The 22,112-nt window shown below is 40.0% G+C and overlaps 1 protein-coding gene across 1 annotated transcript in view; it reads left to right on the top strand.

Moving 5' to 3' along the window:
- The window catches only part of HTR1E (5-hydroxytryptamine receptor 1E), a 97,206-nt gene extending 84,997 nt beyond the window's left edge, over positions 1-12,209 (top strand). The window contains exon 2 of the mRNA XM_036249179.1: positions 10,703-12,209. Within this exon, the coding sequence (XP_036105072.1) occupies positions 10,888-11,985 (1,098 nt within the window). The 5' untranslated portion in view covers positions 10,703-10,887 and the 3' untranslated portion in view covers positions 11,986-12,209. The remainder of the gene's footprint in view (positions 1-10,702) is intronic.
- Positions 12,210-22,112: the final 9,903 nt, after the last annotated feature.

Here is a 22,112-nt window from a genome sequence, read left to right as displayed (position 1 = left end):
GCAAGACAAATAAGTCTTTGTACCTGCCTGTCCAAATCTCAAAAGTTGATACAGATGCCCTAACAGAGTTCAGTCACATACACCATTTAGATGGTCTCAACCACACGTTGCTCTCTCAAGGCTGCGTCTTTAAAAATGGCTCCAGGAGAACCGAAAAATGGCGGCGGAGTGAACAGAGCTACACAGACCGTCTCCCAGAACCAAACTGGAATTACAACTATAACACAGACAAATCGACGGGAAAAACCAACAGAAAAGCAGCCTGGAGGACCATACAACGAGGGACACTGACTCTATCCCGGTAGGCTTGCGAAGGCGCGAGACGGGGCTGGGAGCCCACGGTCTGCAGCTCAGCAGCGGCCTCAGCTGGGAGCGGCGCCCTCGGGTCACACTCCCAGGCGGCTCCACAGCGCAGCCAGGACAGAGGCTGAAACAGCCACAGCCACTCACCTTCGGCTCCGGCAGAGGGAGGGCAGACAGGACTAGAGCTGTGTCGGGACACTCGGGATCTGGAAGGCACTCAGAGCTTTGGCTGAGTGCAGCCACTCAGGACGGTGGCCACATTGCTCCTTCCCAGGGCTCTGAGGAGAGGCAGCAGCCCCTCCCTCGGAGATCCAACCCCACCCTGTGGGCCATTAAAGTGCTAATTGAGGCTCACTAACAACCATCATCTGCCCCACCCTCGTGAAAGCCCCTTGGCAGAGCACCAGAGGGAGTTTTTCAACCAACTGACAACCCAAAACTCATCAATTAACTTGGACTGCTAGCCTCCAGGCAAAAAGCTAGAGGATAACGGTACGTTTCCTGGGCTGGCAACTTTAACCAGGAAAGTAAGACTTACAGTGGTGTTCAACGTGGGTCCTCCCTCGCTCATCTAAACACAGGAGAGGGAGCCACAAACAGCAGAACACCAACACCCACAGGGAGAACTTGACAGGTTCCAAAGCCCACAGTGATAGCCAAAATGGTGAAACACAGAAACAGAAGCCAAATGAAAGAGCAAGACACCTCCACCGAAGATGAGATCAATGTGGAGCAATTAGGCATGTTAACAGAGCTAGAATTCAGAGCCATGATCTTGAGGAAGCTGAACAGCATGAGTAAGGACATAGAGACACTGAAAATAAGCCAATTGGAAATTAAAAACCAACAAGAAGAGATAAAAAATGACATATCAGAAATGAAAAACACATTGGAAGGTTTAAAAAGCAGAGTAGGGGAAGCTGATGACCGGATCAGTGAATTAGAAGACAGGGTAGAAAAAATCAACCAATCAGAAAAACAAAAGGAAAAAACGATTAAAAAACAGGAAGACAGCTTAAGAGAACTATGGGACAACTGGAAACGTAATAATATTCGCAACATAGGAGTCCCTGAAGAAGAAGAAAATGAGCAAGGGATAGAGAATATATTCAAAAAAATAGTGAGAGAAAACTTCCCTAATTTGGTGAAGGAAGAAGGCATTCGAGTTCAAGAAGCACAGAGAGTCCCAAGTAAGAAGAACCCAAACAGGCCCACACCAAGACACATAGTCATTAAAATGCCACAAATTAAAGACAAAGAGAGAATCCTAAAAGCAGCAAGAGATAAGCAACAGGTTACCTACAAAGGGAACCCCATAAGGCTCTCAGCTGACTTCTCACAAGAAACACTACAGGCCAGAAGAGAATGGCATGAAGTAATCAAAGTCATGAAAAACAAGAATCTGAATCCAAGACTACTCTACCCAGCAAGGCTATCATTCAAAATAGAAGGTCAAATAAAGAGCTTCCCAGACAAAAAAAGGCTAAGGGAATACATTAGCACCAAACCAGCAATGCAAGAAATGTTAAAAGGACTGCTGTAATTAGCAGTAGAAATGGGAAGAAAAATAGAACCACACTAAACAAAAATGGCAATAAATAAGTACATATCAATAATCACCTTAAATGTAAATGGATTGAATGCTCCCATAAAGAGACACAGAGTTGCTGATTGGATAAGAAAGCATGACTCATCTATATGTTGTTTACAAGAGACCCACCTCTCAACAAAAGACTCACATAGGTTGAAAGTGAAGGGATGGAAAAAATTTTCCAAGCAAATGGAAAGCAAAAAAAAGCTGGGGTAGCAATTCTCATAAATGATAAAATAGATTTCAAAATGAAGACCATAACTAGAGACAAAGATGGCCACTACATATTATTGAAAGGGTCTATCCAACAGGAAGATATAACCTTGATACACATATATGCACCCAATATAGGAGCACCAAAATATATTAAAAATCTTCTGAAGGACTTCCAAGGAGAAATCGACAACAATACAATCATAGCAGGGGACTTCAACACCCCGTTGACAGCACTGGATAGATCCTCTAGGCAAAAAATTAGCAAGGAAACAGAGGCTCTAAATGAAGCACTAGACCAAATGGATTTAATAGATATCTACAGAGAATTACACCCCAAAACTACAGAATACACATTCTTCTCAAGTGCACATGGAACATTCTCAAAGATAGACCACATGATAGGACACAAACTAAATCTCTACAAGTTCAAGAAGATTGAAATCATATCAAGCATCTTCTCAGATCACAATGGCATGAAACTAGAAATCAATTGCAACAAGAACATGCAAAGACATTTGAACACATGGAGGCTAAATAGCATGTTATTAAACAATGAATGGGTCACCGAGGAGATCAAGGAAGAAATTAAAAACTTCCTGGAAACCAATGAAAATGAACACACAACAACACAAAATCTATGGGATGCAGCGAAAGCAGTTCTGAGAGGGAATCTCATAGCACTACAGGCCTACCACAAAAAACAAGAAAAATTTCTAATTGACTGTCTAACCTCACAACTTAAAGAATTAGAAAGCAAACAAAAAGAAAACCCCAGAGCAAGTAGAAGGAAGGAAATAGTAAAGATCAGAGCAGAAATAAATGACATAGAGACCAAAAAAACAATTCAAAGGATCAATGAAACAAAGAGCTGGTTTTTCGAAAAGATAAACAAGATTGATGGACCCTTAGCTAGACTCACCAAGAAACAAGGAGAGAGAACCCAAATACACAAAATCAGAAATGAAAGAGGAGAAGTAACAACCAACACCACGGAAATACAAAAGATCGTTAACAACTACTACGAACAACTATATGGCAACAAATTCGACAATTTAAGCGAAATGGACAAATTTCTAGAAACACATACTTTCCCAAAACTGGACCAGGAAGAGATAGAAAACTTGAACAGACCAATAACAACTAAGGAAATTGAAGAGGTAATCAAGACTCTCCCAGCAAACAAAAGCCCAGGCCCAGATGGCTTCACAGGGGAGTTTTACCGAACATTCAAAAAAAAAACTAACACCCATTCTCCTCAAACTATTTCAAAAAATTCAAGAAGAAGGAAGACTTCCAAACACGTTCTATGAGGCCAGCATAATTCTAAATCAAAACCAGAAAAAGACACTACAAAGAAAGAAAACTACAGGCCAATATCCCTGATGAACATAGACGCCAAAATCCTGAACAAAATATTAGCAAATCGGATCCAGAAATACATCAAAAAAATTATTCACCATGACCAAGTGGGATTCATTCCAGGGATGCAAGGCTGGTACAATATTCGCAAATCAATAAACGTGATACACCACATAAACAAAATGAAGAATAAAAACCACATGATCATATCAATAGATGCTGAAAAAGCATTTGAAAAAATCCAGCATCCACTTCTGATAAAAACGCTCAGCAATGTAGGAATAGAGGGATCATATCTCGACATAATAAATGCCATATATGAAAGACCTACAGCCAACATCATACTCAATGGACAGACAATAAAAACATTTCCATTAAGAACAGGAACAAGACAGGGATGTCCACTTTCGCCACTCTTATTTAACATTGTACTAGAAGCCTTAGCCACAGTAATCAGACATGAAGAAAAAATAAAAGGGATCCAAATTGGAAAGGAGGAAGTGAAACTGTCATTATTTGCAGATGACATGATATTGTACATAGAAAACCCTAAAGACTCCATCAAAAATCTATTAGACTTAATATATGAATTTGGCAAAGTAGCAGGATACAAAATTAACGTCAAGAAATCAATGGCATTCTTGTACATCAATGATGAACTCACAGAAAGAGAAACTGAAAAAACAATCCCATTTACCATCGCGCCAAAAAAATTACGATACCTAGGAATAAACTTAACCAAAGAAGTAAAGGACCTATTTGCAGAAAACTTCAGGTCATTGAAAAAAGAAATAGAGGAAGATATAAAAAAGTGGAAGCACATACCCTGTTCATGGATTGGAAGAATTAACATAATTAAAATGTCCATACTACCCAAAGCAATCTATAGATTCAATGCAATCCCCATCAAAATACCAACGACATATTTCATAGAACTAGAACAAATACTTCAAAAGTTCATATGGAACCAAAAAAGACCCCGAATAGCCACAGCAATCTTGAAAAAGAAGAACAAAGTAGGTGGGATCACAATACCAGATATCAGGTTATACTACAAAGCGACTGTAACCAAAACAGCCTGGTACTGGCACAAGAACAGGCATATAGACCAGTGGAACAGAACTGAAAACCCAGAAATGGACCCGAGGCAATATGCTCAATTAATATTTGACAAAGGTGGCAAGAGCATACAGTGGAGTAAAGACAGCCTCTTTAATAAATGGTGTTGGGAAAATTGGACAGCCACATGCAAAAAAATGAAACTAGACCATCAACTTACACCATACACAAAAATAAACTCAAAATGGATAAAAGACTTAAATGTGACCCGTGAATCCATAAAAATTCTAGAAGAAAATGTAGGCAACAAAATTTCGGACATCATACGGAGCAGAATTTTCACTGATACATCACCTAAGGCAACAGAAATAAAGGAGAAAATGAACACATGGGACTACATCAAACTAAAAAGCTTCTGCACAGCAAAAGAAACAATCATCAATATGGAAAGGCAACCCACTGTATAGGAGAACATCATTGCCAATGATGTATCAGATAAGGGGTTAATCTCCAATATATATAGAGTGCTCATACAACTCCACAAAAGGAAGACAAAACCCCAATTAAAAAATGGGCAGAGGAGCTGAATAGACACCTCTCCAAACAGGACATACAAATGGCCAAGAGACATATGAAGAAATGCTCAACATCACTAATCATCAGAGAGATGCAAATTAAAACAACAATGAGGTATCACCTCACACCTGTCAGAATGGCCGCCATCAACAAATCATCAAACAACAAGTGTTGGCGAGGGTGTGGAGAAAAGGGGACTCTTATACACTGCTGGTGGGAATGCAGACTGGTGCAGCCGCTATGGAAAACAATATGGTGCTACCTCAAAAAATTAAAAATTGAACTTCCATTTGACCCAGTGATCCCACTGCTGGGAATATACCCTAAGAAGCCTGAAATACCCATCAGGAAGAATATATGTACCCCCATGTTCATAGCAACACTATTTACAATAGCTAAGATCTGGAAACAGCCCAAGTGTCCACCAGTAGACGAATGGATCAAAAAGCTGTGGTACATGTACACAATGGAGTACTATGCAGTGGTAAGAAAAAAAGATCTCTTATCCTTTGAGACGACATGGAGGGACCTGGAAAGTATTATCCTAAGTGAAAGAAGCCAAGCAGAAAAAGACAAACACCACATGATCTCACTTATATACGGAATATAATGAACAGAACAGTCTGAGGAATACAGTAGATCCAGACACATGGAAGTAGGGCACAGACTGACATCCCTCAGAAGAGGGGATGGGGGGTGGGGGGGGGGGAAGAGATAAACCACAGAACTTATATGCATGTATGCATGACCAATGGACATGGACAACTAAGCCGGGGACGGGGCGGAGGTGGGGTGGGGTGGGGGTGCCAATGGGGTAAAAAGTTAAAATATCTGTAACAAAAAAAATAAATAAAAATTCATAAAAAAAAAAAAAAATGGCTCCAGCTTTGAGAATAGTAGGAAGAGGTACATTCCAAGGACGGGGTGGGATGGGCTCCTCTGATTGTCCAGGTCCAGCTCTCTCATCAACCAGCAGTCATGTTCTCTCTGTGACCACCTCCAACATGTACCTAAAAGGGAAAGCTATTAAACTTCTCGATGAAAATGTAGAAAAATACTTTTGTGAACTTGAGGTTGGAAAAGACTTCTTAGGACACAGGGAACTCTAATAATAAAGAAAGAGTAGATAACTTAGACTTCATTAAAATCAAAATCTGCTTATCAAAAGATATCATTAAAAACTACAAGACAGCCCTGGCCAGTGTGGTTCAGCTCCCATGCACCAAAAGGTCATTGGTCAGGGCACATGCCTGGGTTGGGGGCTCGAGCTCCAGTAGGGGGCATGCAGGAGACAGCCAAGCAATGTTTCTCTCTCTCTCAAAAAAAAAAAAAAAAAAAAAAAAAATATATATATATATATATATATATATATATATATAAATGTTTTTTAAAAAAACATTTAAAAACTACAAGGCAAACCACAGAATGGAATAAAATGTTCACAAACTGTTTTTCTGACAAATGTTTTTATATGTGGACTTGTGTCTAGAATACACAAACATCTCTTTAAACTCTATGTACTCAATTTTGTTTGAATTTTTGCAATGATGTTTTTCTGTTAATATTAATATAATAAGCTCATAATAACCACATTATGTCCCAATCACAATTTAAATAAATAAGAAAAAGAGAATATAGGACACCACACTCTAATATCTCCTTTACATCTTCCTTTGCTCCCACTGAGATCAAACTGAGAACATACTTCTAGCCACCCTTCCCTTCCTTGACAGACAAGAATAAAAGTCTTTATGAACGCTAAGGAAGTGAATTTAACAAACAATTAGAGAGAGAAAATCAGTAATGTGAGGGCAAGCTGCCACTCCTGAAATAACAAAAAAGAAGAAATTGGCACATATTGGGGATGTTTCTAAAAATGATTTGAAGAAATTTGGGCAAAATGGAAACAATCAAAGAAGAGATGAAAGAATATGGTGAATTCAGAATAGTTATTGGAACCAAGAGAAGACTAGATAAGATAGTAAAATTAAAAATGAATTGAGTGTGCTCATGACCTCCTTCATCTCTCTGATGCTCTGACCATCACTGGGACGGTATCAACCAGAGGCCCTGAAGTATCCTGGTAAAAGAGAGCAGCATGCACTAATCTGTTTAGTTTAGAACAATTCTCTCCTATTCCTCATTTTAATAAAAAGCCATTGAAATATGGCTTTGGACTGCACTGGTATTTTCTATGTCATACTTAGAGCAGAAACTGAAAGTCACAAACCCCCAAGAAGTTCCTGTGTCAACTCCTGGTACGATACGTCCGTTTTAACTATGATTATTGCAGTTAATTTTCTATTCTGGTGAAATAATAAAAGTTTGATGTGTTATTATTAATATTTGGATTGGTTCTGCAGAATGTGTTTGAGTAAGGTGTTAATATAGTCCCTCCTCCCCTACTATGTGAAAAGCTAAAGAGACTTAGATTTTCGGGGACCATTTAACCAACACTGTTCCAATTAGAAATCATACTACCCTAAGGAGTTGGTAGTGATTATAATAAAACCATGTGTCATTTTCTTAAGAAGGTTAAAAGGAAGCCAAGACAATTGAGTTCAGATCATTTTCTGAGTATGGCTGTTTCTTTGGCCCTTCACTGCCCCCGGTGTGATCCCTAATTTGCTCAAGGAATTCTACTTGCCTGGAGTCCCCAGGCCCCATTGACGGACACCAGCCTCCTTCGTTACTGCTTTCCTGCTTCCTCTTTCACATTTCATTCACTCCAAAAATGTTTTTGTCCCAGTATAAAGGATATTGTGTGCAGCAGAAAAGAAAATAGTAAACAGCCTAGGTAAAAAAGACAATCTTAAAAACGAAACAACCCTGACACCACATCTCCACAGTACTACCTTATGTCTCTGCTCCCCTTATCAACAAAACTCTTAAATTGCTCTATTCGCTGTCTGTTTTCTCTTCTCCCATTCTCCCTTGAAACCCCATTCAGCCTTTCATCTCCACTACTGCACCAAACTGCTCTGGTCAAGGTCATCAATGTCATTCGTAATGCCCAGTTCTGTGATCAGTTCTCACCACCACAGCCTGTCAGCAGTATTTACACAGTTGATCACTCTTAATTGATATACTCTCTTCACATGATCTTGGGATGGAATGATCTCCCCTCGTTCTCCTCCAGCTCAGTAGCTGATATCTGCTTTGTGGGTTACTCTTTCTGGACCTGACCTTTAAGCAGTGACGAGCTCTAAGACCAGTTCTCAGACTTGTTCAATCTATCATTGCTCCCCAGGTGATCTCACCCAGCTATCCAAAAGAATGGGTTATGTGTGTTGTTATGCAATAAAAGATGGCAAGCTGGATGTGTGCAGGAGTTTGGGGAGAATGACAGCACAAGGGTAGAAAACTTGACTCCTACTCTGTGAGGCCTGGGCACAAAATAAACCAGAAAGTCACATTACAGAGCTAAGGTCGTTCTCACCAAACTGCAATGTTTTTGCTCATTTAACTAGAGGCAGTTAAAAAAATGAATCAGCCTCGCCGATTCATCACTGTGGCTCAGTGGTTGGGCATCAACCCATGCACCAAGCGGTTACCAGTTCGATTCCCAGTCAGAGCACATGCCCAGGTTGTGGGCCAGATCCCCAGTGGGGAGCATGTAGGGGGCGGCCAGTCGATGTTCTCTCTCATTGATGTTTCTATCTCTCTCTCTCCCTTTTTCTTCCTCTCTCTCTAAAATCAATAAAGAAAAAAAAATTTTTAAAGGTGAATCAGGCTTACATTCTACCCTCCAGAAATGTATAGTCTGCTGAGGGAAGATGAAAAATTGGAACAAAATGGTGTCGCCATAAAAATGATAATTAGGAATTATGGGAGCTCAGATAAATAGAGCAGCTTTTAAAAGTTAAATAAAGTTGAATTATTTCTGATTATTTTTACTGCCTGCTTTCAAAATAATTACATTTTCTAATTGCCTCTATTATCAAATTGAAATTTCTAAAGTTTTAAATCCCTTATTCATGCTGCTCTCTATACTCAATCTTACAACCTGAGTTGAAAAGCTTTCAGTTGAGAACTGTTCATTCCAGCCAACCTCAAGAATCCAAGAAAAACATAACTATGGATTAATATTTACAGAAAAATACAACTTTATTTAATTTTGTTAAAGAGAAAGAGGTCAACACTGAGAAATAAACACATGGGACCCAGGCAGGACTATAGAGAGGGTGTCCCAAGCAGCTCGGAGCTGGCTCAACTGAAGCCAGGTCTGTCTGACTCCAGAGCCTAGATGTTTCTGTCTTTAAGCCTGGTCTCAAAAGTAAATGCACATCTAAACTAATTATAAAAGGAAGGCAAGGTACCAGCAGGGAAAACAAAAAACGTTTACCAGAAAGAGGGGATTGTTGGTAGAGTACATCTGCTGGAGGAACTAGAGAAACACAAGACATCCAATAGTGGGTACATCCACAGAAAACACTATCAAAGCATAATGGACACTGAGAGGCCAAATGCTTCTCATTTAACTGCAGGAAGATATAGTCTGTCTTTAAAACAACTGCCCTGTTCTTGGTCTTTAGTGAAATCATTATTATTTTCTTTTGTTTTCTATATCTAAAGGATAAAGGACACCCATTTCCCCTCTTGTTGCCCTATGGGCAGGAGACGTAAATCCTGAGCTGTATTTCACTGAGGCCTCAAATTTTGATTCCTGCCCCCCAGCTTCTCATCCCCACTCCACCCAAAGACCCTCACCACTTTCACTCCTGTTTCATATATACCTCACCTGCTCCTGCCCTCATCTTTCAATGAAATCACTGTGTCTGTCAGTACTAATCAACATTAATCTCTGTCCCTTTTTAAAACTGCCAAAACACCAGTTTTTCTTCAAAGTTTTTCTGGACCTAGTCTCATAGAGTCTAACCAGAGGATTTGATTGGTGTTCTCACCAGCAGCCATTAGCTGTGAATATCTCCATGTGAATTTTGATTGTCTTGCGAATATACATTTATATTTAACTTTACTTTTTAAAAATTCCTTACAGCTATGCATTCAATAAATGTCATTGACTCTCTCATTGACTACCCAACTTAATCACAGCTATCCAATATATAGAGATAGAACAGACATATTAACCAAAAGTAAACATTTTTTTAAATGCAGAGATCTTTGAGCTTAATGATGATGCTGTTTCACAGTCGATTTGCTGTATTACTCTGAGAACAATTTGCCATGAACATCAAAGAAACCCGATATGCTTCTGCTTATTATTAATTTTTTAATGTGATGATCCCCAAAATTTTAAAGCATGATATAATGTGACTATATTTTTCCAAATGTAAAATAAAAGCCTTATATATATATAAATGTGCACCGTGTATAAAATAATAAATATAAATAAGAAAGACATTCACGTGGAAAGATAGACTTAAATTTGGTAATGTCCTCATCGGAAAGAGTTTGGGAACTTATAAAAAGTATCCTTTGAGGAATAAAGTAAAGATGAAGTTTACATTTAGAGAAGGAGAAGAAAATTATATCAAAATTATGTAGAGAATTTGTGAACACCAAAATATTATCATATATTGCAGGAAAAAGAATATGTCTTTCTCATTCATTAACCAGTAGCATACTATTTTCCAGGACCCTTCCATTCAGAAGAAATGCTGTGGCGATTCCCATTACCCACCCAAAATGGAACACAGGAAACTACATAGTTGAAGGAATTACAGCCTCCTACGAATGAAGGACATTCAAGTCTACATAGTTTCCAGCTGAAGGAAAATAACCAAAAGCTTCTCCACAGTGTAAACTGGGACAGAGAAACCATGAACATCACTAACTGTACCACAGAAGCCAGTGTGGCTGTGAGAGCCAAGACCATCACCGAGAAGATGCTCATTTCCATGACTCTGGTGATCATCACCACCCTGACCATGTTGCTAAATGTAGCGGTAATTATGGCCATCTGCACCACCAAGAAGCTCCACCAGCCCGCCAACTACCTGATCTGTTCTCTGGCCGTGACAGACCTCCTGGTGGCAGTGCTAGTTATGCCCTTGAGTATCATGTACATTGTCATGGACAGCTGGAAACTAGGGTACTTCATCTGTGAAGTGTGGCTGAGTGTAGACATGACCTGCTGCACCTGCTCCATCCTCCATCTGTGTGTGATTGCCCTGGACAGGTACTGGGCCATCACCAATGCTATTGAGTATGCCAGGAAGAGGACTGCCAAGAGGGCAGGACTGATGATCCTCACTGTCTGGACTATCTCCATCTTCATCTCCATGCCCCCTCTATTCTGGAGGAGCCACCGCCAACTCAGCCCACCCCCCAGTCAGTGCACCATCCAGCATGACCATGTCATCTACACCATTTACTCCACTCTCGGGGCATTTTATATCCCCTTGACTTTGATACTGATTCTCTATTACCGGATTTACCACGCAGCCAAGAACCTTTACCAGAAAAGAGGGTCAAGTAGGCACTTAAGCAACAGGAGCACAGATAGCCAAAATTCATTTGCGAATTGTAAACTTACACAGACCTTCTGTGTGTCTGACTTCTCCACCTCAGACCCTACCACAGAGTTTGAAAAGATCCACACCTCCTTCAGGATCCCTCCCTTTGACAATGATCTAGATCATCCAGGAGAACGCCAACAGATCTCTAGTACCAGAGAGCGCAAGGCAGCACGCATCCTAGGGTTGATTTTGGGTGCATTCATTTTGTCATGGCTGCCATTTTTCATCAAAGAGTTGATTGTAGGTCTAAGCATCTATACTGTATCCTCTGAAGTGGCCGATTTTTTTACATGGCTTGGTTATGTTAATTCTCTGATCAACCCTCTGCTCTACACAAGTTTTAATGAAGACTTTAAGCTGGCTTTTAAAAAGCTCATTAGGTGCCGAGAACATACTTAGGTTGTAAAAAACCAAGAGGCAGGAATTTGACCAGCCTTGTGAGTGGACAGGGATAAGGGGTGCAACTTCTTAATTCTTGAATGTAGTTGGTTCAGGAGAGTTTGTAAGTATGTGTAGTCTTGTTTTTTTGTTTGTTCTATTTTGTTTAAGGCTTGTTATTTGGTGTTCTGTTTTCTATTTCTGGTCTTGTTTGTCGTACCTCATTACAAAGAAACATTATCATATAAAAACAGACATTTTGTAGAAGTAATAATAAGTGAACTAGTAAATATTTTTTAGCCATTTCAGATAACGCTGCAATTAAAGAATGCTCAAATAAATCATTTGAAGAATTTCTTATTACTTATAAATCAAATGTCTGATAACTGGCTTTCATGTGGGATTAAGTCTGAGGTTATGGCTCCAGATACTTACAGATTCCAGGGGTATTGCATGACTACATAAAGCATAAAAAAGTGGTGTGCTGCCATCTACTGCTTGCAAACGTGAGCTAAAATCATTTACTCTGATTACCTAGCTTACTCCTTTCAAGCACAAACAGTACAGATAGCTTGTCTTTTCAGTTCATGATTATACAAGCTTCATCATTCTCTAAAAAAAAAACTGGAATGAATACACTGACACTTTCCTAGGTCTTTGATTATGAATGTGAAACATAAGCAAATAAGAAATAATCTAAATCTACTTTGATCAATGTGTTGCTATATTGCCTAAGACACATGGGGTCTCCTATTCTAAGAAGTGTCCCAGCTAAGCCTTGAATACACTCTCTCACTCTACCAGGATTAAGGTAAGAGTACATGTCAAATTTGGGAAAGTTTTGAAGCAGCTAAATGAGGTATAGTGATTAAATGATAGAATATATTACCTGAAGAGCTATGTCAAAGAATGTTGCTCATTAAATGACCAATTGTGCAATTGAAAAAGAAAATTAAAAGTTAAAAATCTATGTTTACAGCAAAGGCCACCCATCAGGAAATGAGTGTGGAATTGTGTCTCCTAGAATCTCTGTGGCATCCATACCAGACTGTACCCTCGGTCCAGGAGTCTATAGGCAAGACCCTCAGCCACACTGTGGCCTGACTCTTCCCCTGGCCTGGAGTGACCTTTCTAAGCCATGTGGAGGAGCTCACTACTAAATCAAGAGTAATGACAGAAAGGACTGAAAGTGTAAATTCTAGTATAGTCCTAAGGAAATGACTGTTTTAAACCTCTGCTCCTTATCTTTCACCCATAGCTTCTCCTCATCTCTTTAGTCTCCACAGATCATCCCTTTACTTGGTTTACTGAGAAGACATTGGTTTGCACCCCTCTCTACCTCCATGTTTTAGCCCTTAAATCTAGCCCCTTAATAACTTTTTTTATAATCTTGCGTCTCTCTCTCTCTCTCTCTCTCTCTCTCTCTCTCACCTCTCTCTCTCCTTTCTCCCTCCCACCCCCACCTCTCTTCTTTAGTCTCACCTATTAATTTGCTCAGGTCTCTTGGACACTAGAGTAAACTTCCTATGGTCCTACTTCCCCTTCAATCTCCTGCTTCATCTCTCTCATAAATCTCCCACCTAAGTTTCTCCAGTCATCAATCCACTCATTCTGGTCCACTTCTCACTTTCCACTAAATTTTCTGTTCTTTGCCATCTGAGTATGCCCCTCCTAGTTCTTTCCAAATGAATCCATCAAAAGTCATTGATGACTTGCCAATAGATAAATCTATGGTCTTCCCTCTGTCTTTCCCAACTTCCCAGTCTCTCATCAATTAAAGCAGCTAGTCATCCCTTCCTTGTTTAAGCCCACGCCCTCTAGGATACCTTACTCTCCTAGTTCTCTCACTACCTCCTCGTTCTTTGTCTTCTTTTTTGAGGCTTTGTCCTCAGCTCTCACCTCATTAATATTTGAGCTCCGTCCCAATCTCCATCATTTCAACAATTGGTTCTGTGCCTGTGGCTTTTCAATGTGTGTCTTTAATTCTAACTTCTCTTTCTCACACTCTAGACCCATGAATTAGGTCTGGTGAACATCTCCCCAAGACCACTCAGTCAGTGCCTCAAACACAGCCTTTCAAAACCAAGTTCATGATTATTTTTCTATACTCAAACCTTCTCCTCTTTCTACCTGCTCAGTCTCAAATAACAGGATTATTATGCTTTTTATCATTCCTATTAGATAAGTGTGATTCTCTCTTTTTGTGGCTTGTCTCTCACATCCAAATAGTTTTAAAGTTTTGTCCATTTACCTCTACAGAAATGTTTGTATACGCCCCCTTCTTTTCCGGTATGTTGGTCCTCTTACCTGGACTAATCTTTTCATCTGATCCACCTACCTGTGGACTCAACCTGCAACTCTTCCCCTGTACACCTGCCAGATACATCTTCCTAAAATAGTGGTTCTAGGAGTGGCATCTCCAGCAGCATTAGCACCATATGGGAACTTGTTAAAAATGCTAAGTCCAGTGCCCCATGGGAGACCTACCTAATCAGATGTTCTGAGAGTGTTAAAATCTCTGTTTTAACAAACACACCAGGAGATTCTGGTGCATGCTAAGAATCACCATCCTAGAATGTACCATGAATTTTTAATTGCAGTACTTAAAATGCTCTACTATTTTCCCATCAGTATAAAATAAATTTAGATTCCTTAGTATAATATTCAAGGCTCCTTCACCATGTGGCCTCAAACTACCTTTTTAAATTATGTGTTACCACCTCAAACTCCAGAAAAGTCTGGATATTTTCTTGTTTTCTGAGCTTCCCTTTGTTCCCACTGCTTCAAAAACCTGACCCTATGGCTTCCCATCTTCTTCCACAAATCCTTTATCATGTAGTTCAAATGCAATCTCTTCTGTCAAGACTTCCTGAGACCCTCCTTCCCTCTCTGTCACTATGGAAGTCTCTCTGCTTCCATAGAACCTCATTTGTTTCTCTGTTACCATAGATATCCTATCTTGTAGTGCATTTGTTTATGTGTTTCTGCTGTATGCCCTATCAGATTGTGAGCCCTTTGAGGGCAGGAACTGTGTCTGCTTCATCTGTATCCATAGGGACTCCTACTGAGTTTTACACACAGTAGGCATTCAATAAATGTCTCTTAAAGTGAATGAAACTGTGTCCCTGGAAGAGAAAAACATAAATGTGGGAAAAGCAAACTTTGAAAATCTCACAGTGCAATACTGACGTCTTTTTTCCCCAATATTCCCACCTTTTTTTAAAAAAAAAATTCTTTCACGTGGAAGGGAAACATAAATTAATGTCCTTTATTACCTAAGATTCAGGCTAAGTTGCTCTTAAAGAAGACCCCCAAATGTGGTAGTTCAAACCAGAGAGTTTCTATTTCTCTTACATGGCAGTCAAGAGGTAGAAGGGCAGCCAGAGTGAGTAGGAGGCTCTGCTCCATAGTGATGCAGGGTCTCAGGTTCCTTCCATCTGTGGTTCTGCCTTCCCCTCAGGGCTTGTCCGCACCTGCATGACCAAAGCTGACTCCCCATCACGCCCACATTCCAGTCCATAGGAAGGAAGAGAGCAAACGAATTCTTTTAAAGAAGTTGTACACATCGCTTCTGCTGCATTCCATTGTCAATAACTTGGTCACCTGGCCACACCAAGTTGTAAGAGAGAATAAAAGAGTAAAGCTTGAGCTGGGCTTTATTAGCTAAGATTCAGGCTAAGCTTCTCTTAAAGAAGACAATGAGAACCCTATAATAAAAGAAAGGAGAGGATGGGTACAAGGGAACAATGAGCAGTCTCTGCCGCAAGTGGATATTGGTTTCCGTATGTGCTGCTCAAATATTACTGGGCAAGGCAAATGGCTGCCCAGCTTGTGGTGATCTATGTACAAGGATTTTGAGATTTAAATTATAGGTGAATTGACTAGGATTGTGCATTAGCTGAAAATTAGTATTTATCATGACTATAATATCTCGAAATTATATGGGCAATTCATTTGCTTTCCCATCATCCTCCACATATTATCTTGGCAATTATAAGAACTTTAAATTTTTAAAAACCTAAGTACATAAAAAGCAAAAAGGAGATGCATAACTAATTTTCACTTAAAACTCATTTCCAATTTACTAGATAGATCCCAATCAAAAGCATTTCTCTCACACCTACCTCTGCCCTTAACAAAAAAGAATCCATATAAATTTCCTGTATAAATCAAACCTACTGAAAAAAAATCTGTTGTTTGGTTTATTATTTAACCAATAGTGCTGGCGGTTATTGACATTCTTGCCCCTTTAAATGAGAACTTGAGTGAAGTAACAAAACCTTCTGATATGGTCAGTTTTTCTAGTGCAAACATTAGCAGATTAAAAGTAAACCCCAGAGGTGAAATTTTATTCACCTCCATTAACTAATAAATCAGGACTTCCTGGTTTGTGTACTTTATGAAAGAATTCTTGGACATAAGTCATGCCTGTGTAGACCTCATAGATGCTTTTATTATAATTGGTGGCAATAAAAACCCCTATTAGCATTGCTGCCACCATCTGCTTTGGGTAACTATAGGCCTCCTATACTTAATGAACTTCAGTTTGCAAACTGATTATATACAAGGTAAGTTCCAGAGTGAGTTCCAAAAACTGTGCTAGTCACCAGCACAAGGCATTTCAGTTTCAACCATCACATTGATTTTAGTCTGCTAATGTGTGTTTGCTTAGTTTTTAAGGTCTACATACAACAAATTCTAACTTTGTTACAGATAGTATGTGCAAAAGCAGTAAGAGCATTGGAAAAGTTAGTGAAAGGAAGCATATGACTACAATAGAAATGCAAGTAAAGGTCATTTTTTTATTAAAAGTGCTGAGAAAATGACAACCATCGTACATAAGAATGTGATCACATTGTGTTTAGTTTTCAAGGGCCACCATAGGCTATATGTGAAAAGGCATTCTGCCTAAGGTATCAACTATGATCAGCAGGAAATAAGGGAAAATGATTAATGTGATGGGAAATGTCTGCTCATTACAAGTGTTTGGGAATATGTGTGGGCATGTTTAGTTATCCCAAAAGAGAACACTAATGGAATTTTGTGGTAGGAGACAGGGAGGCTAAATCCTGCAATAAAAAATAAAAAAAAATAAGCCACCTGGCCAGTTTGCCTCAGCAGTTGAAGCGTCGGCCTGCAGACCAGAGAGTCCTGGGTTCAGTTCTCGCTAGGGGCACGTACAAAAAAAAAGAAGAAGCCAGCCCTGGCCAGTTTGCCTCAGCGGTTGGAGCATCAGCCCATGGACCAGAGAGTCCCAGTTTCAGTTCCCACTGAGGGCACGTATCTCAGTTGCAATTTGTCCCCTGCCCCGGTTGGGGTCCTGTGGGTGGCAACCACTCAATGTGTCTCTCTCACGTCGACGTTTCTCTCTCTCTCTTCCTCCCTCTCTCCCTCCCGCTCTGTCTGAAGATAGATGTAAAAATGTCCTTGGGCGAGGATAAAAATTAATTAATTATTTATTTTTTTTAAAAAAGCCAGTCCCACTCAATTAAGAATTGTACCACCTTGCCCTGGCCAGTTTTGCTCAGCGGTTAGAGCATCAGCCCGCGGACCAGAGAGTTCTGGGTTCGGTTCCCGCTAAGGGCATGTACCTCAGCTGTCGTTTCTCTCTTCCTCCCACTCTATCTGAAGATAAATGCAAAATTGTCCTCAGGCGAGGATAAAAAAAGAATTGCACCACAAAATACCAATATCACGGCCTGCTAAGAAACTCAAGAGTGCATCAAAATGGGGTGCTCAGAAGCTTAATGTTAAATCAGGTGTCAGCTAGGGGTGATTTGAGAACTTAAGGTCTGGTGAGCATGGTGAAAGTGGTGCTTATGAACTTCGATTGCAAGCCACGAGGGTTTTCAGGCTCAAGGCCAATTTGAATCTGCCCAGTATCAAAGTGAGGCCAACAATATCAGGCCAACAAATACAGACACAACATTGGTTATAGAGTTTCCCATGACATTAGCAGAGATCATTAACAAAAGGGACTCACTAAATGTCTATCAGCCAGGAGGAATGTATGCATGGTAATGATGCTCCAGAAAACTGAATTATATCCTTATTTGATAGAAAGGTCTAAGTAAAGTCTCACCTAAGTCATCCCAGACTTAGAATTACTGTAAAGTGCAATCTCCAGCACCTACCAGTAGTAGAAGGAGATATTTCAAATGGTAGAAAGACATTGGATGTTCCTGGGACCCTTAAATTATGCAGGGCACCGCCTCTCTCCACATAAACCCTACCTTGCAGAATACACAGCATGTTTCAGCCTCACCACAAAATAAATAAATAAAAAAATAAACAACAAATAAATAAAATGATTTCACTGAAAATAGAAGGAAATTACTCTGAAGGGAAAATTGCTTTAGGAAAGTAGTCTGTTACCTTCCTGGAAGCTCTTAGAACCTAGTATAAAGGGTGATGCATTCAATTTATATAAGTTATGTCTGTTGGATTTAACTGAATTGAACATATTGATTATAGACTTTAAGAAATTCAAGAGTAGAACTATGTGATGGGTAAGGAGGGCACCTTCTCATATGGAAGTGGAGTTTTCAAATATTTTTAAAAATTTAATAAAAGAGAGGTATCAAGACAATGATAGGACAAAAGAAACAGTAGCAGGAGGAGTTGAAAGCAGTATCAGTTTAGGTAATCAAAAAATGCTGATCACCCACCTGATGAATTTGAGTGGATTATGAAAATTTTTCATTGAAAAAGAAAAAGAGATGTGGGAACAATGATATGAAGAAAAAAGAATACAGCAATGGAAAGAGCAGAGGTTGGGAGGTAATATTAGTGGTGGTTTTGGATCCACAAACACAAAGTGAGCATCTGCCATGAGTTTGGCATCATACCCGGCCCTGGGACCTCTGTAAGGGAAAAAGTGGGAAGGAAAAGGGCGGATAATCCAGTTGAAAAACTATGAGACCCAGATCTCAGGGCAGATTTTTAGAAAGCTGACTGCATACTTTTCCTATTAGGATGGAACAGCATTTTAGAGGGAATTATAAACATTGCCTTTGCTGAAGAGGGTGAGGAGAAAGGAGACAGAGGAGGGCGTCTTGCATGTGTACACCTTAGGGGAAATGAAGGTGGTACCAGAAACTCTGAAGGATGGGGGGAAATGAAGTGTTCTTCAAAGAAAATGTATAAATGACATGGGTGCAAGAAATAAGGTCATATGGACATGTTTTTCTAGTTTGTATGGTATCGAACAATCAAGGGATGATTTAAGAAAAACTAATGTGAAGACATTCAAAGGAATAATGATAGCAACAGTTCTCCAAGGGAAATTAAAACTTATAAACAGCCTAACAATAATAAGCAAACCAGTGACCCCAATTGGCTCTGTTTTGTGGTTAAGCACTCAGTTGAACAAGGGATTGGTAAATGAATAAATTAATTACTCAGTTAAGGGGTCAAGCCTGAGTTAGAAGTTGGGTGGCAAAGGAGAACTACTTGGCAACATAACAGAAATATTTATGTAAGTCAGTAAGGAAGACACTAAAAAAATATGCATCCAAAGATATGTAGCACCATGTAACACTGTGTCACACACACACTTATATGAAAAGCTGAGGCTGCAAGCTAACCCATGGACCATCATTTCTTTCTGTACTTTGTGGGGAGGGACAGAGAAGAGGTATTTTATGGAAAACACTAAGAACAATCATAGTGCAAATGGTGTTGACATATAAACCTTTGAGGCAGTATGCAGATATATACCTGACAACTTTACCTGATTACTTCTTATTTATCAGTTTCTCACTAATTAAAAACTAAGGCCTGACTTCCCTTTCTAATCACTCACATGTACATAGAAACAAAAACAATGTTTTCAACCCCAGTAAGGAAAATAGAACAGAGGATATGAGCACAGGAAAACAAAGAACAGGAGGATATGGAGATATCAGCCTCAGTGGTGATACTTAGGAGAAATCATGATCAGAGTTTCCAAAATACTGCTGGACTGAAGAGATGCCTTAGAATGGCTGCCTGGCCACATACTCCTGATGAGTTGCAAGCCAGTCCCTGCTGAGAAAAGCAGGTCTAGGTAGTTCTTTAAGCATAGTCTACCATGTAGCACCATGTAACAGTGTGTCACACACACACACACACACACACACACACACACACACCACTCTCCCTGACCTGCAACTGATTGTTTGGGGCATTTGGACACATGGCCCAAGAACAGCCAGATCTATAGGCCGGGCATGAGCTCTGAGGTGGTCTGTTACTAAAGGTCCCCGCACACAGAAGATGATTAGTTACAATGATGACCTTACCGCTCAAGAATTTGAACAAAAAATACGTAAAGAGACAGTCCATCATCAGTGGAAGCAGAAGTAGAAAGGTAAGCAAAGTGAGGCTGAAACAAAAAGAGCGGCTGACTTGGGTCCATGGCAAAGCAGAAGAATGAAACTCAGTTCCTGCTGCTGCGAAACGAACAGTGCCACCTGTCCTCAGGAGCTGCCTCTTACAATCCCATATATCATTTCTGGTTCCCATACTATGCTCCAGATCCTTGAGGCTTAGTGGTAGGAGTATTCCAGAAACTCATTTCTCTCTTATTCCAACAGTTACCATTACAATTGGCCACCACCACTTGAAGTCACCTGCATTGTTCTTTCTTCCAACCAAAGGAGCCCTAACATACAGACTCCCTCAGTGTCGAGCTGTAAGCTTCTGGAACACACATATTGGCTCCATTTAGACAGTAAATACAGTTGGACCAGATTCAAGTCTTTTAATTTCTGCTGACCTTTCCAGTGTGGAAATGTACACAGTTTCTATCACTCCCTGATACCCTTTTGTTCCCTTCAGGAAACTAAATTTCTCCATTTAGTTTTTACTCTATGGATTTTAATTCTACCTATCATAAGTTGTTTGTTTGTTGTTGTTGTTTTGGAGATGTATTTGTTTTTCTTCGGAATAGAAAGGAGGAGAAAGGGCATGGTGGAAGTGACAGTGGGCAGACAGATCAAAGTACTGTCTTAGGCCCTGACCAGTTTGGCTCAGCGGTTAGAGCGTTGGCCTGTGGTCCGGAGAGACCCGGGTTCGGTTCCCACTAAGGGCATGTACCTCGGTTGCAGTTTGTCCCCAGCCCTGGTTGGTCGTGTGGGTGGCAGCCACTCGATGTGTCCCTTTCACATCGATGTTTCTCTCTCTCTCTCTTTCTCTCTCTCCCTCCCACTCTATCTGTACAAAAAATGGAAAAATGTCCTCGGGTGAGGATAAAAAAAAAAAAAAAAAAGTACTGTCTTAGTTTCTTCAGAATGCTTTAACAAAAATACCATAGATTGGTTGGCTTATAAACAACAGAAATTTATTTCTCATAGTTCTAGAGGCTGAATGTCTAAGATCAGGTTGTTAGCCTGGTCAGGTTCTGCTGAGCGTTCTCTTCTGGATTGCAGACCACTGACTTCTCCTTGAATCTTCACATGGAAGCAAACTCTCTTGTGACTCTTAGAAGGGCACAAATCCCATTCGTGAGGACTGCACCATCATGACTTCAACTCATTGTAATGACCTCCCAAAGGTCCCCCACCTCCCAGTACCATTGCATTGGGAGGAGAGGGTTTTGATGTATGAATTTGGGAAAGATGTAATATTCCATCCATGACAAGCACTAATGAGCATCTCTAAATGGTTTGTGGATCAGGCTTTGCCAGTTCCACTTGCAACCTCTGGATGTTTGAGGGCTTTGGGGAGCAGGGTCATGACATTGACAACCATTGAATACTCCGCCAGGCTTAGCTCAGGTACAACCATCCTGGGGGTAGAACCTCCTTTAATCCTAAAAATGTTGTAGATCTGAACATACTCCAGCAAATGGGAATGTTTCCAGTGAGATGAGCTTTTTCTTAGCAAAAACAAACAGGAAAAATTACTAAAATCCAGTGCGGGTTAGGGGGAATTTACTAAAAAATAATTTGAAAATAAAGTTTATTTAATTAACAAAACATTTCTTAACATCTGTGTGTCAAGCTTTGCAACATATTGTGTTGTGAGTGAGACAGACCCAGCCCTTAAGAAAAATATGATCTATCAGAAGAAAAAGCCAAGTAGACAAGTAAGCAATTGCAAGAGTGTGATACATTGTATGACGGAGACATGTACAGTGTGCTATGTAAGTGCAGAAGAAGAAGTAT

This window comes from Molossus molossus, unplaced genomic scaffold, assembly GCF_014108415.1.
Source record: "Molossus molossus isolate mMolMol1 unplaced genomic scaffold, mMolMol1.p scaffold_m16_p_8, whole genome shotgun sequence".
In the NCBI taxonomy this organism is placed as follows: Eukaryota; Metazoa; Chordata; class Mammalia; order Chiroptera; family Molossidae; genus Molossus; species Molossus molossus.
Note: the sequence above shows the minus strand (reverse complement) of the source record. Positions and strands in the feature narration are given on the sequence as shown.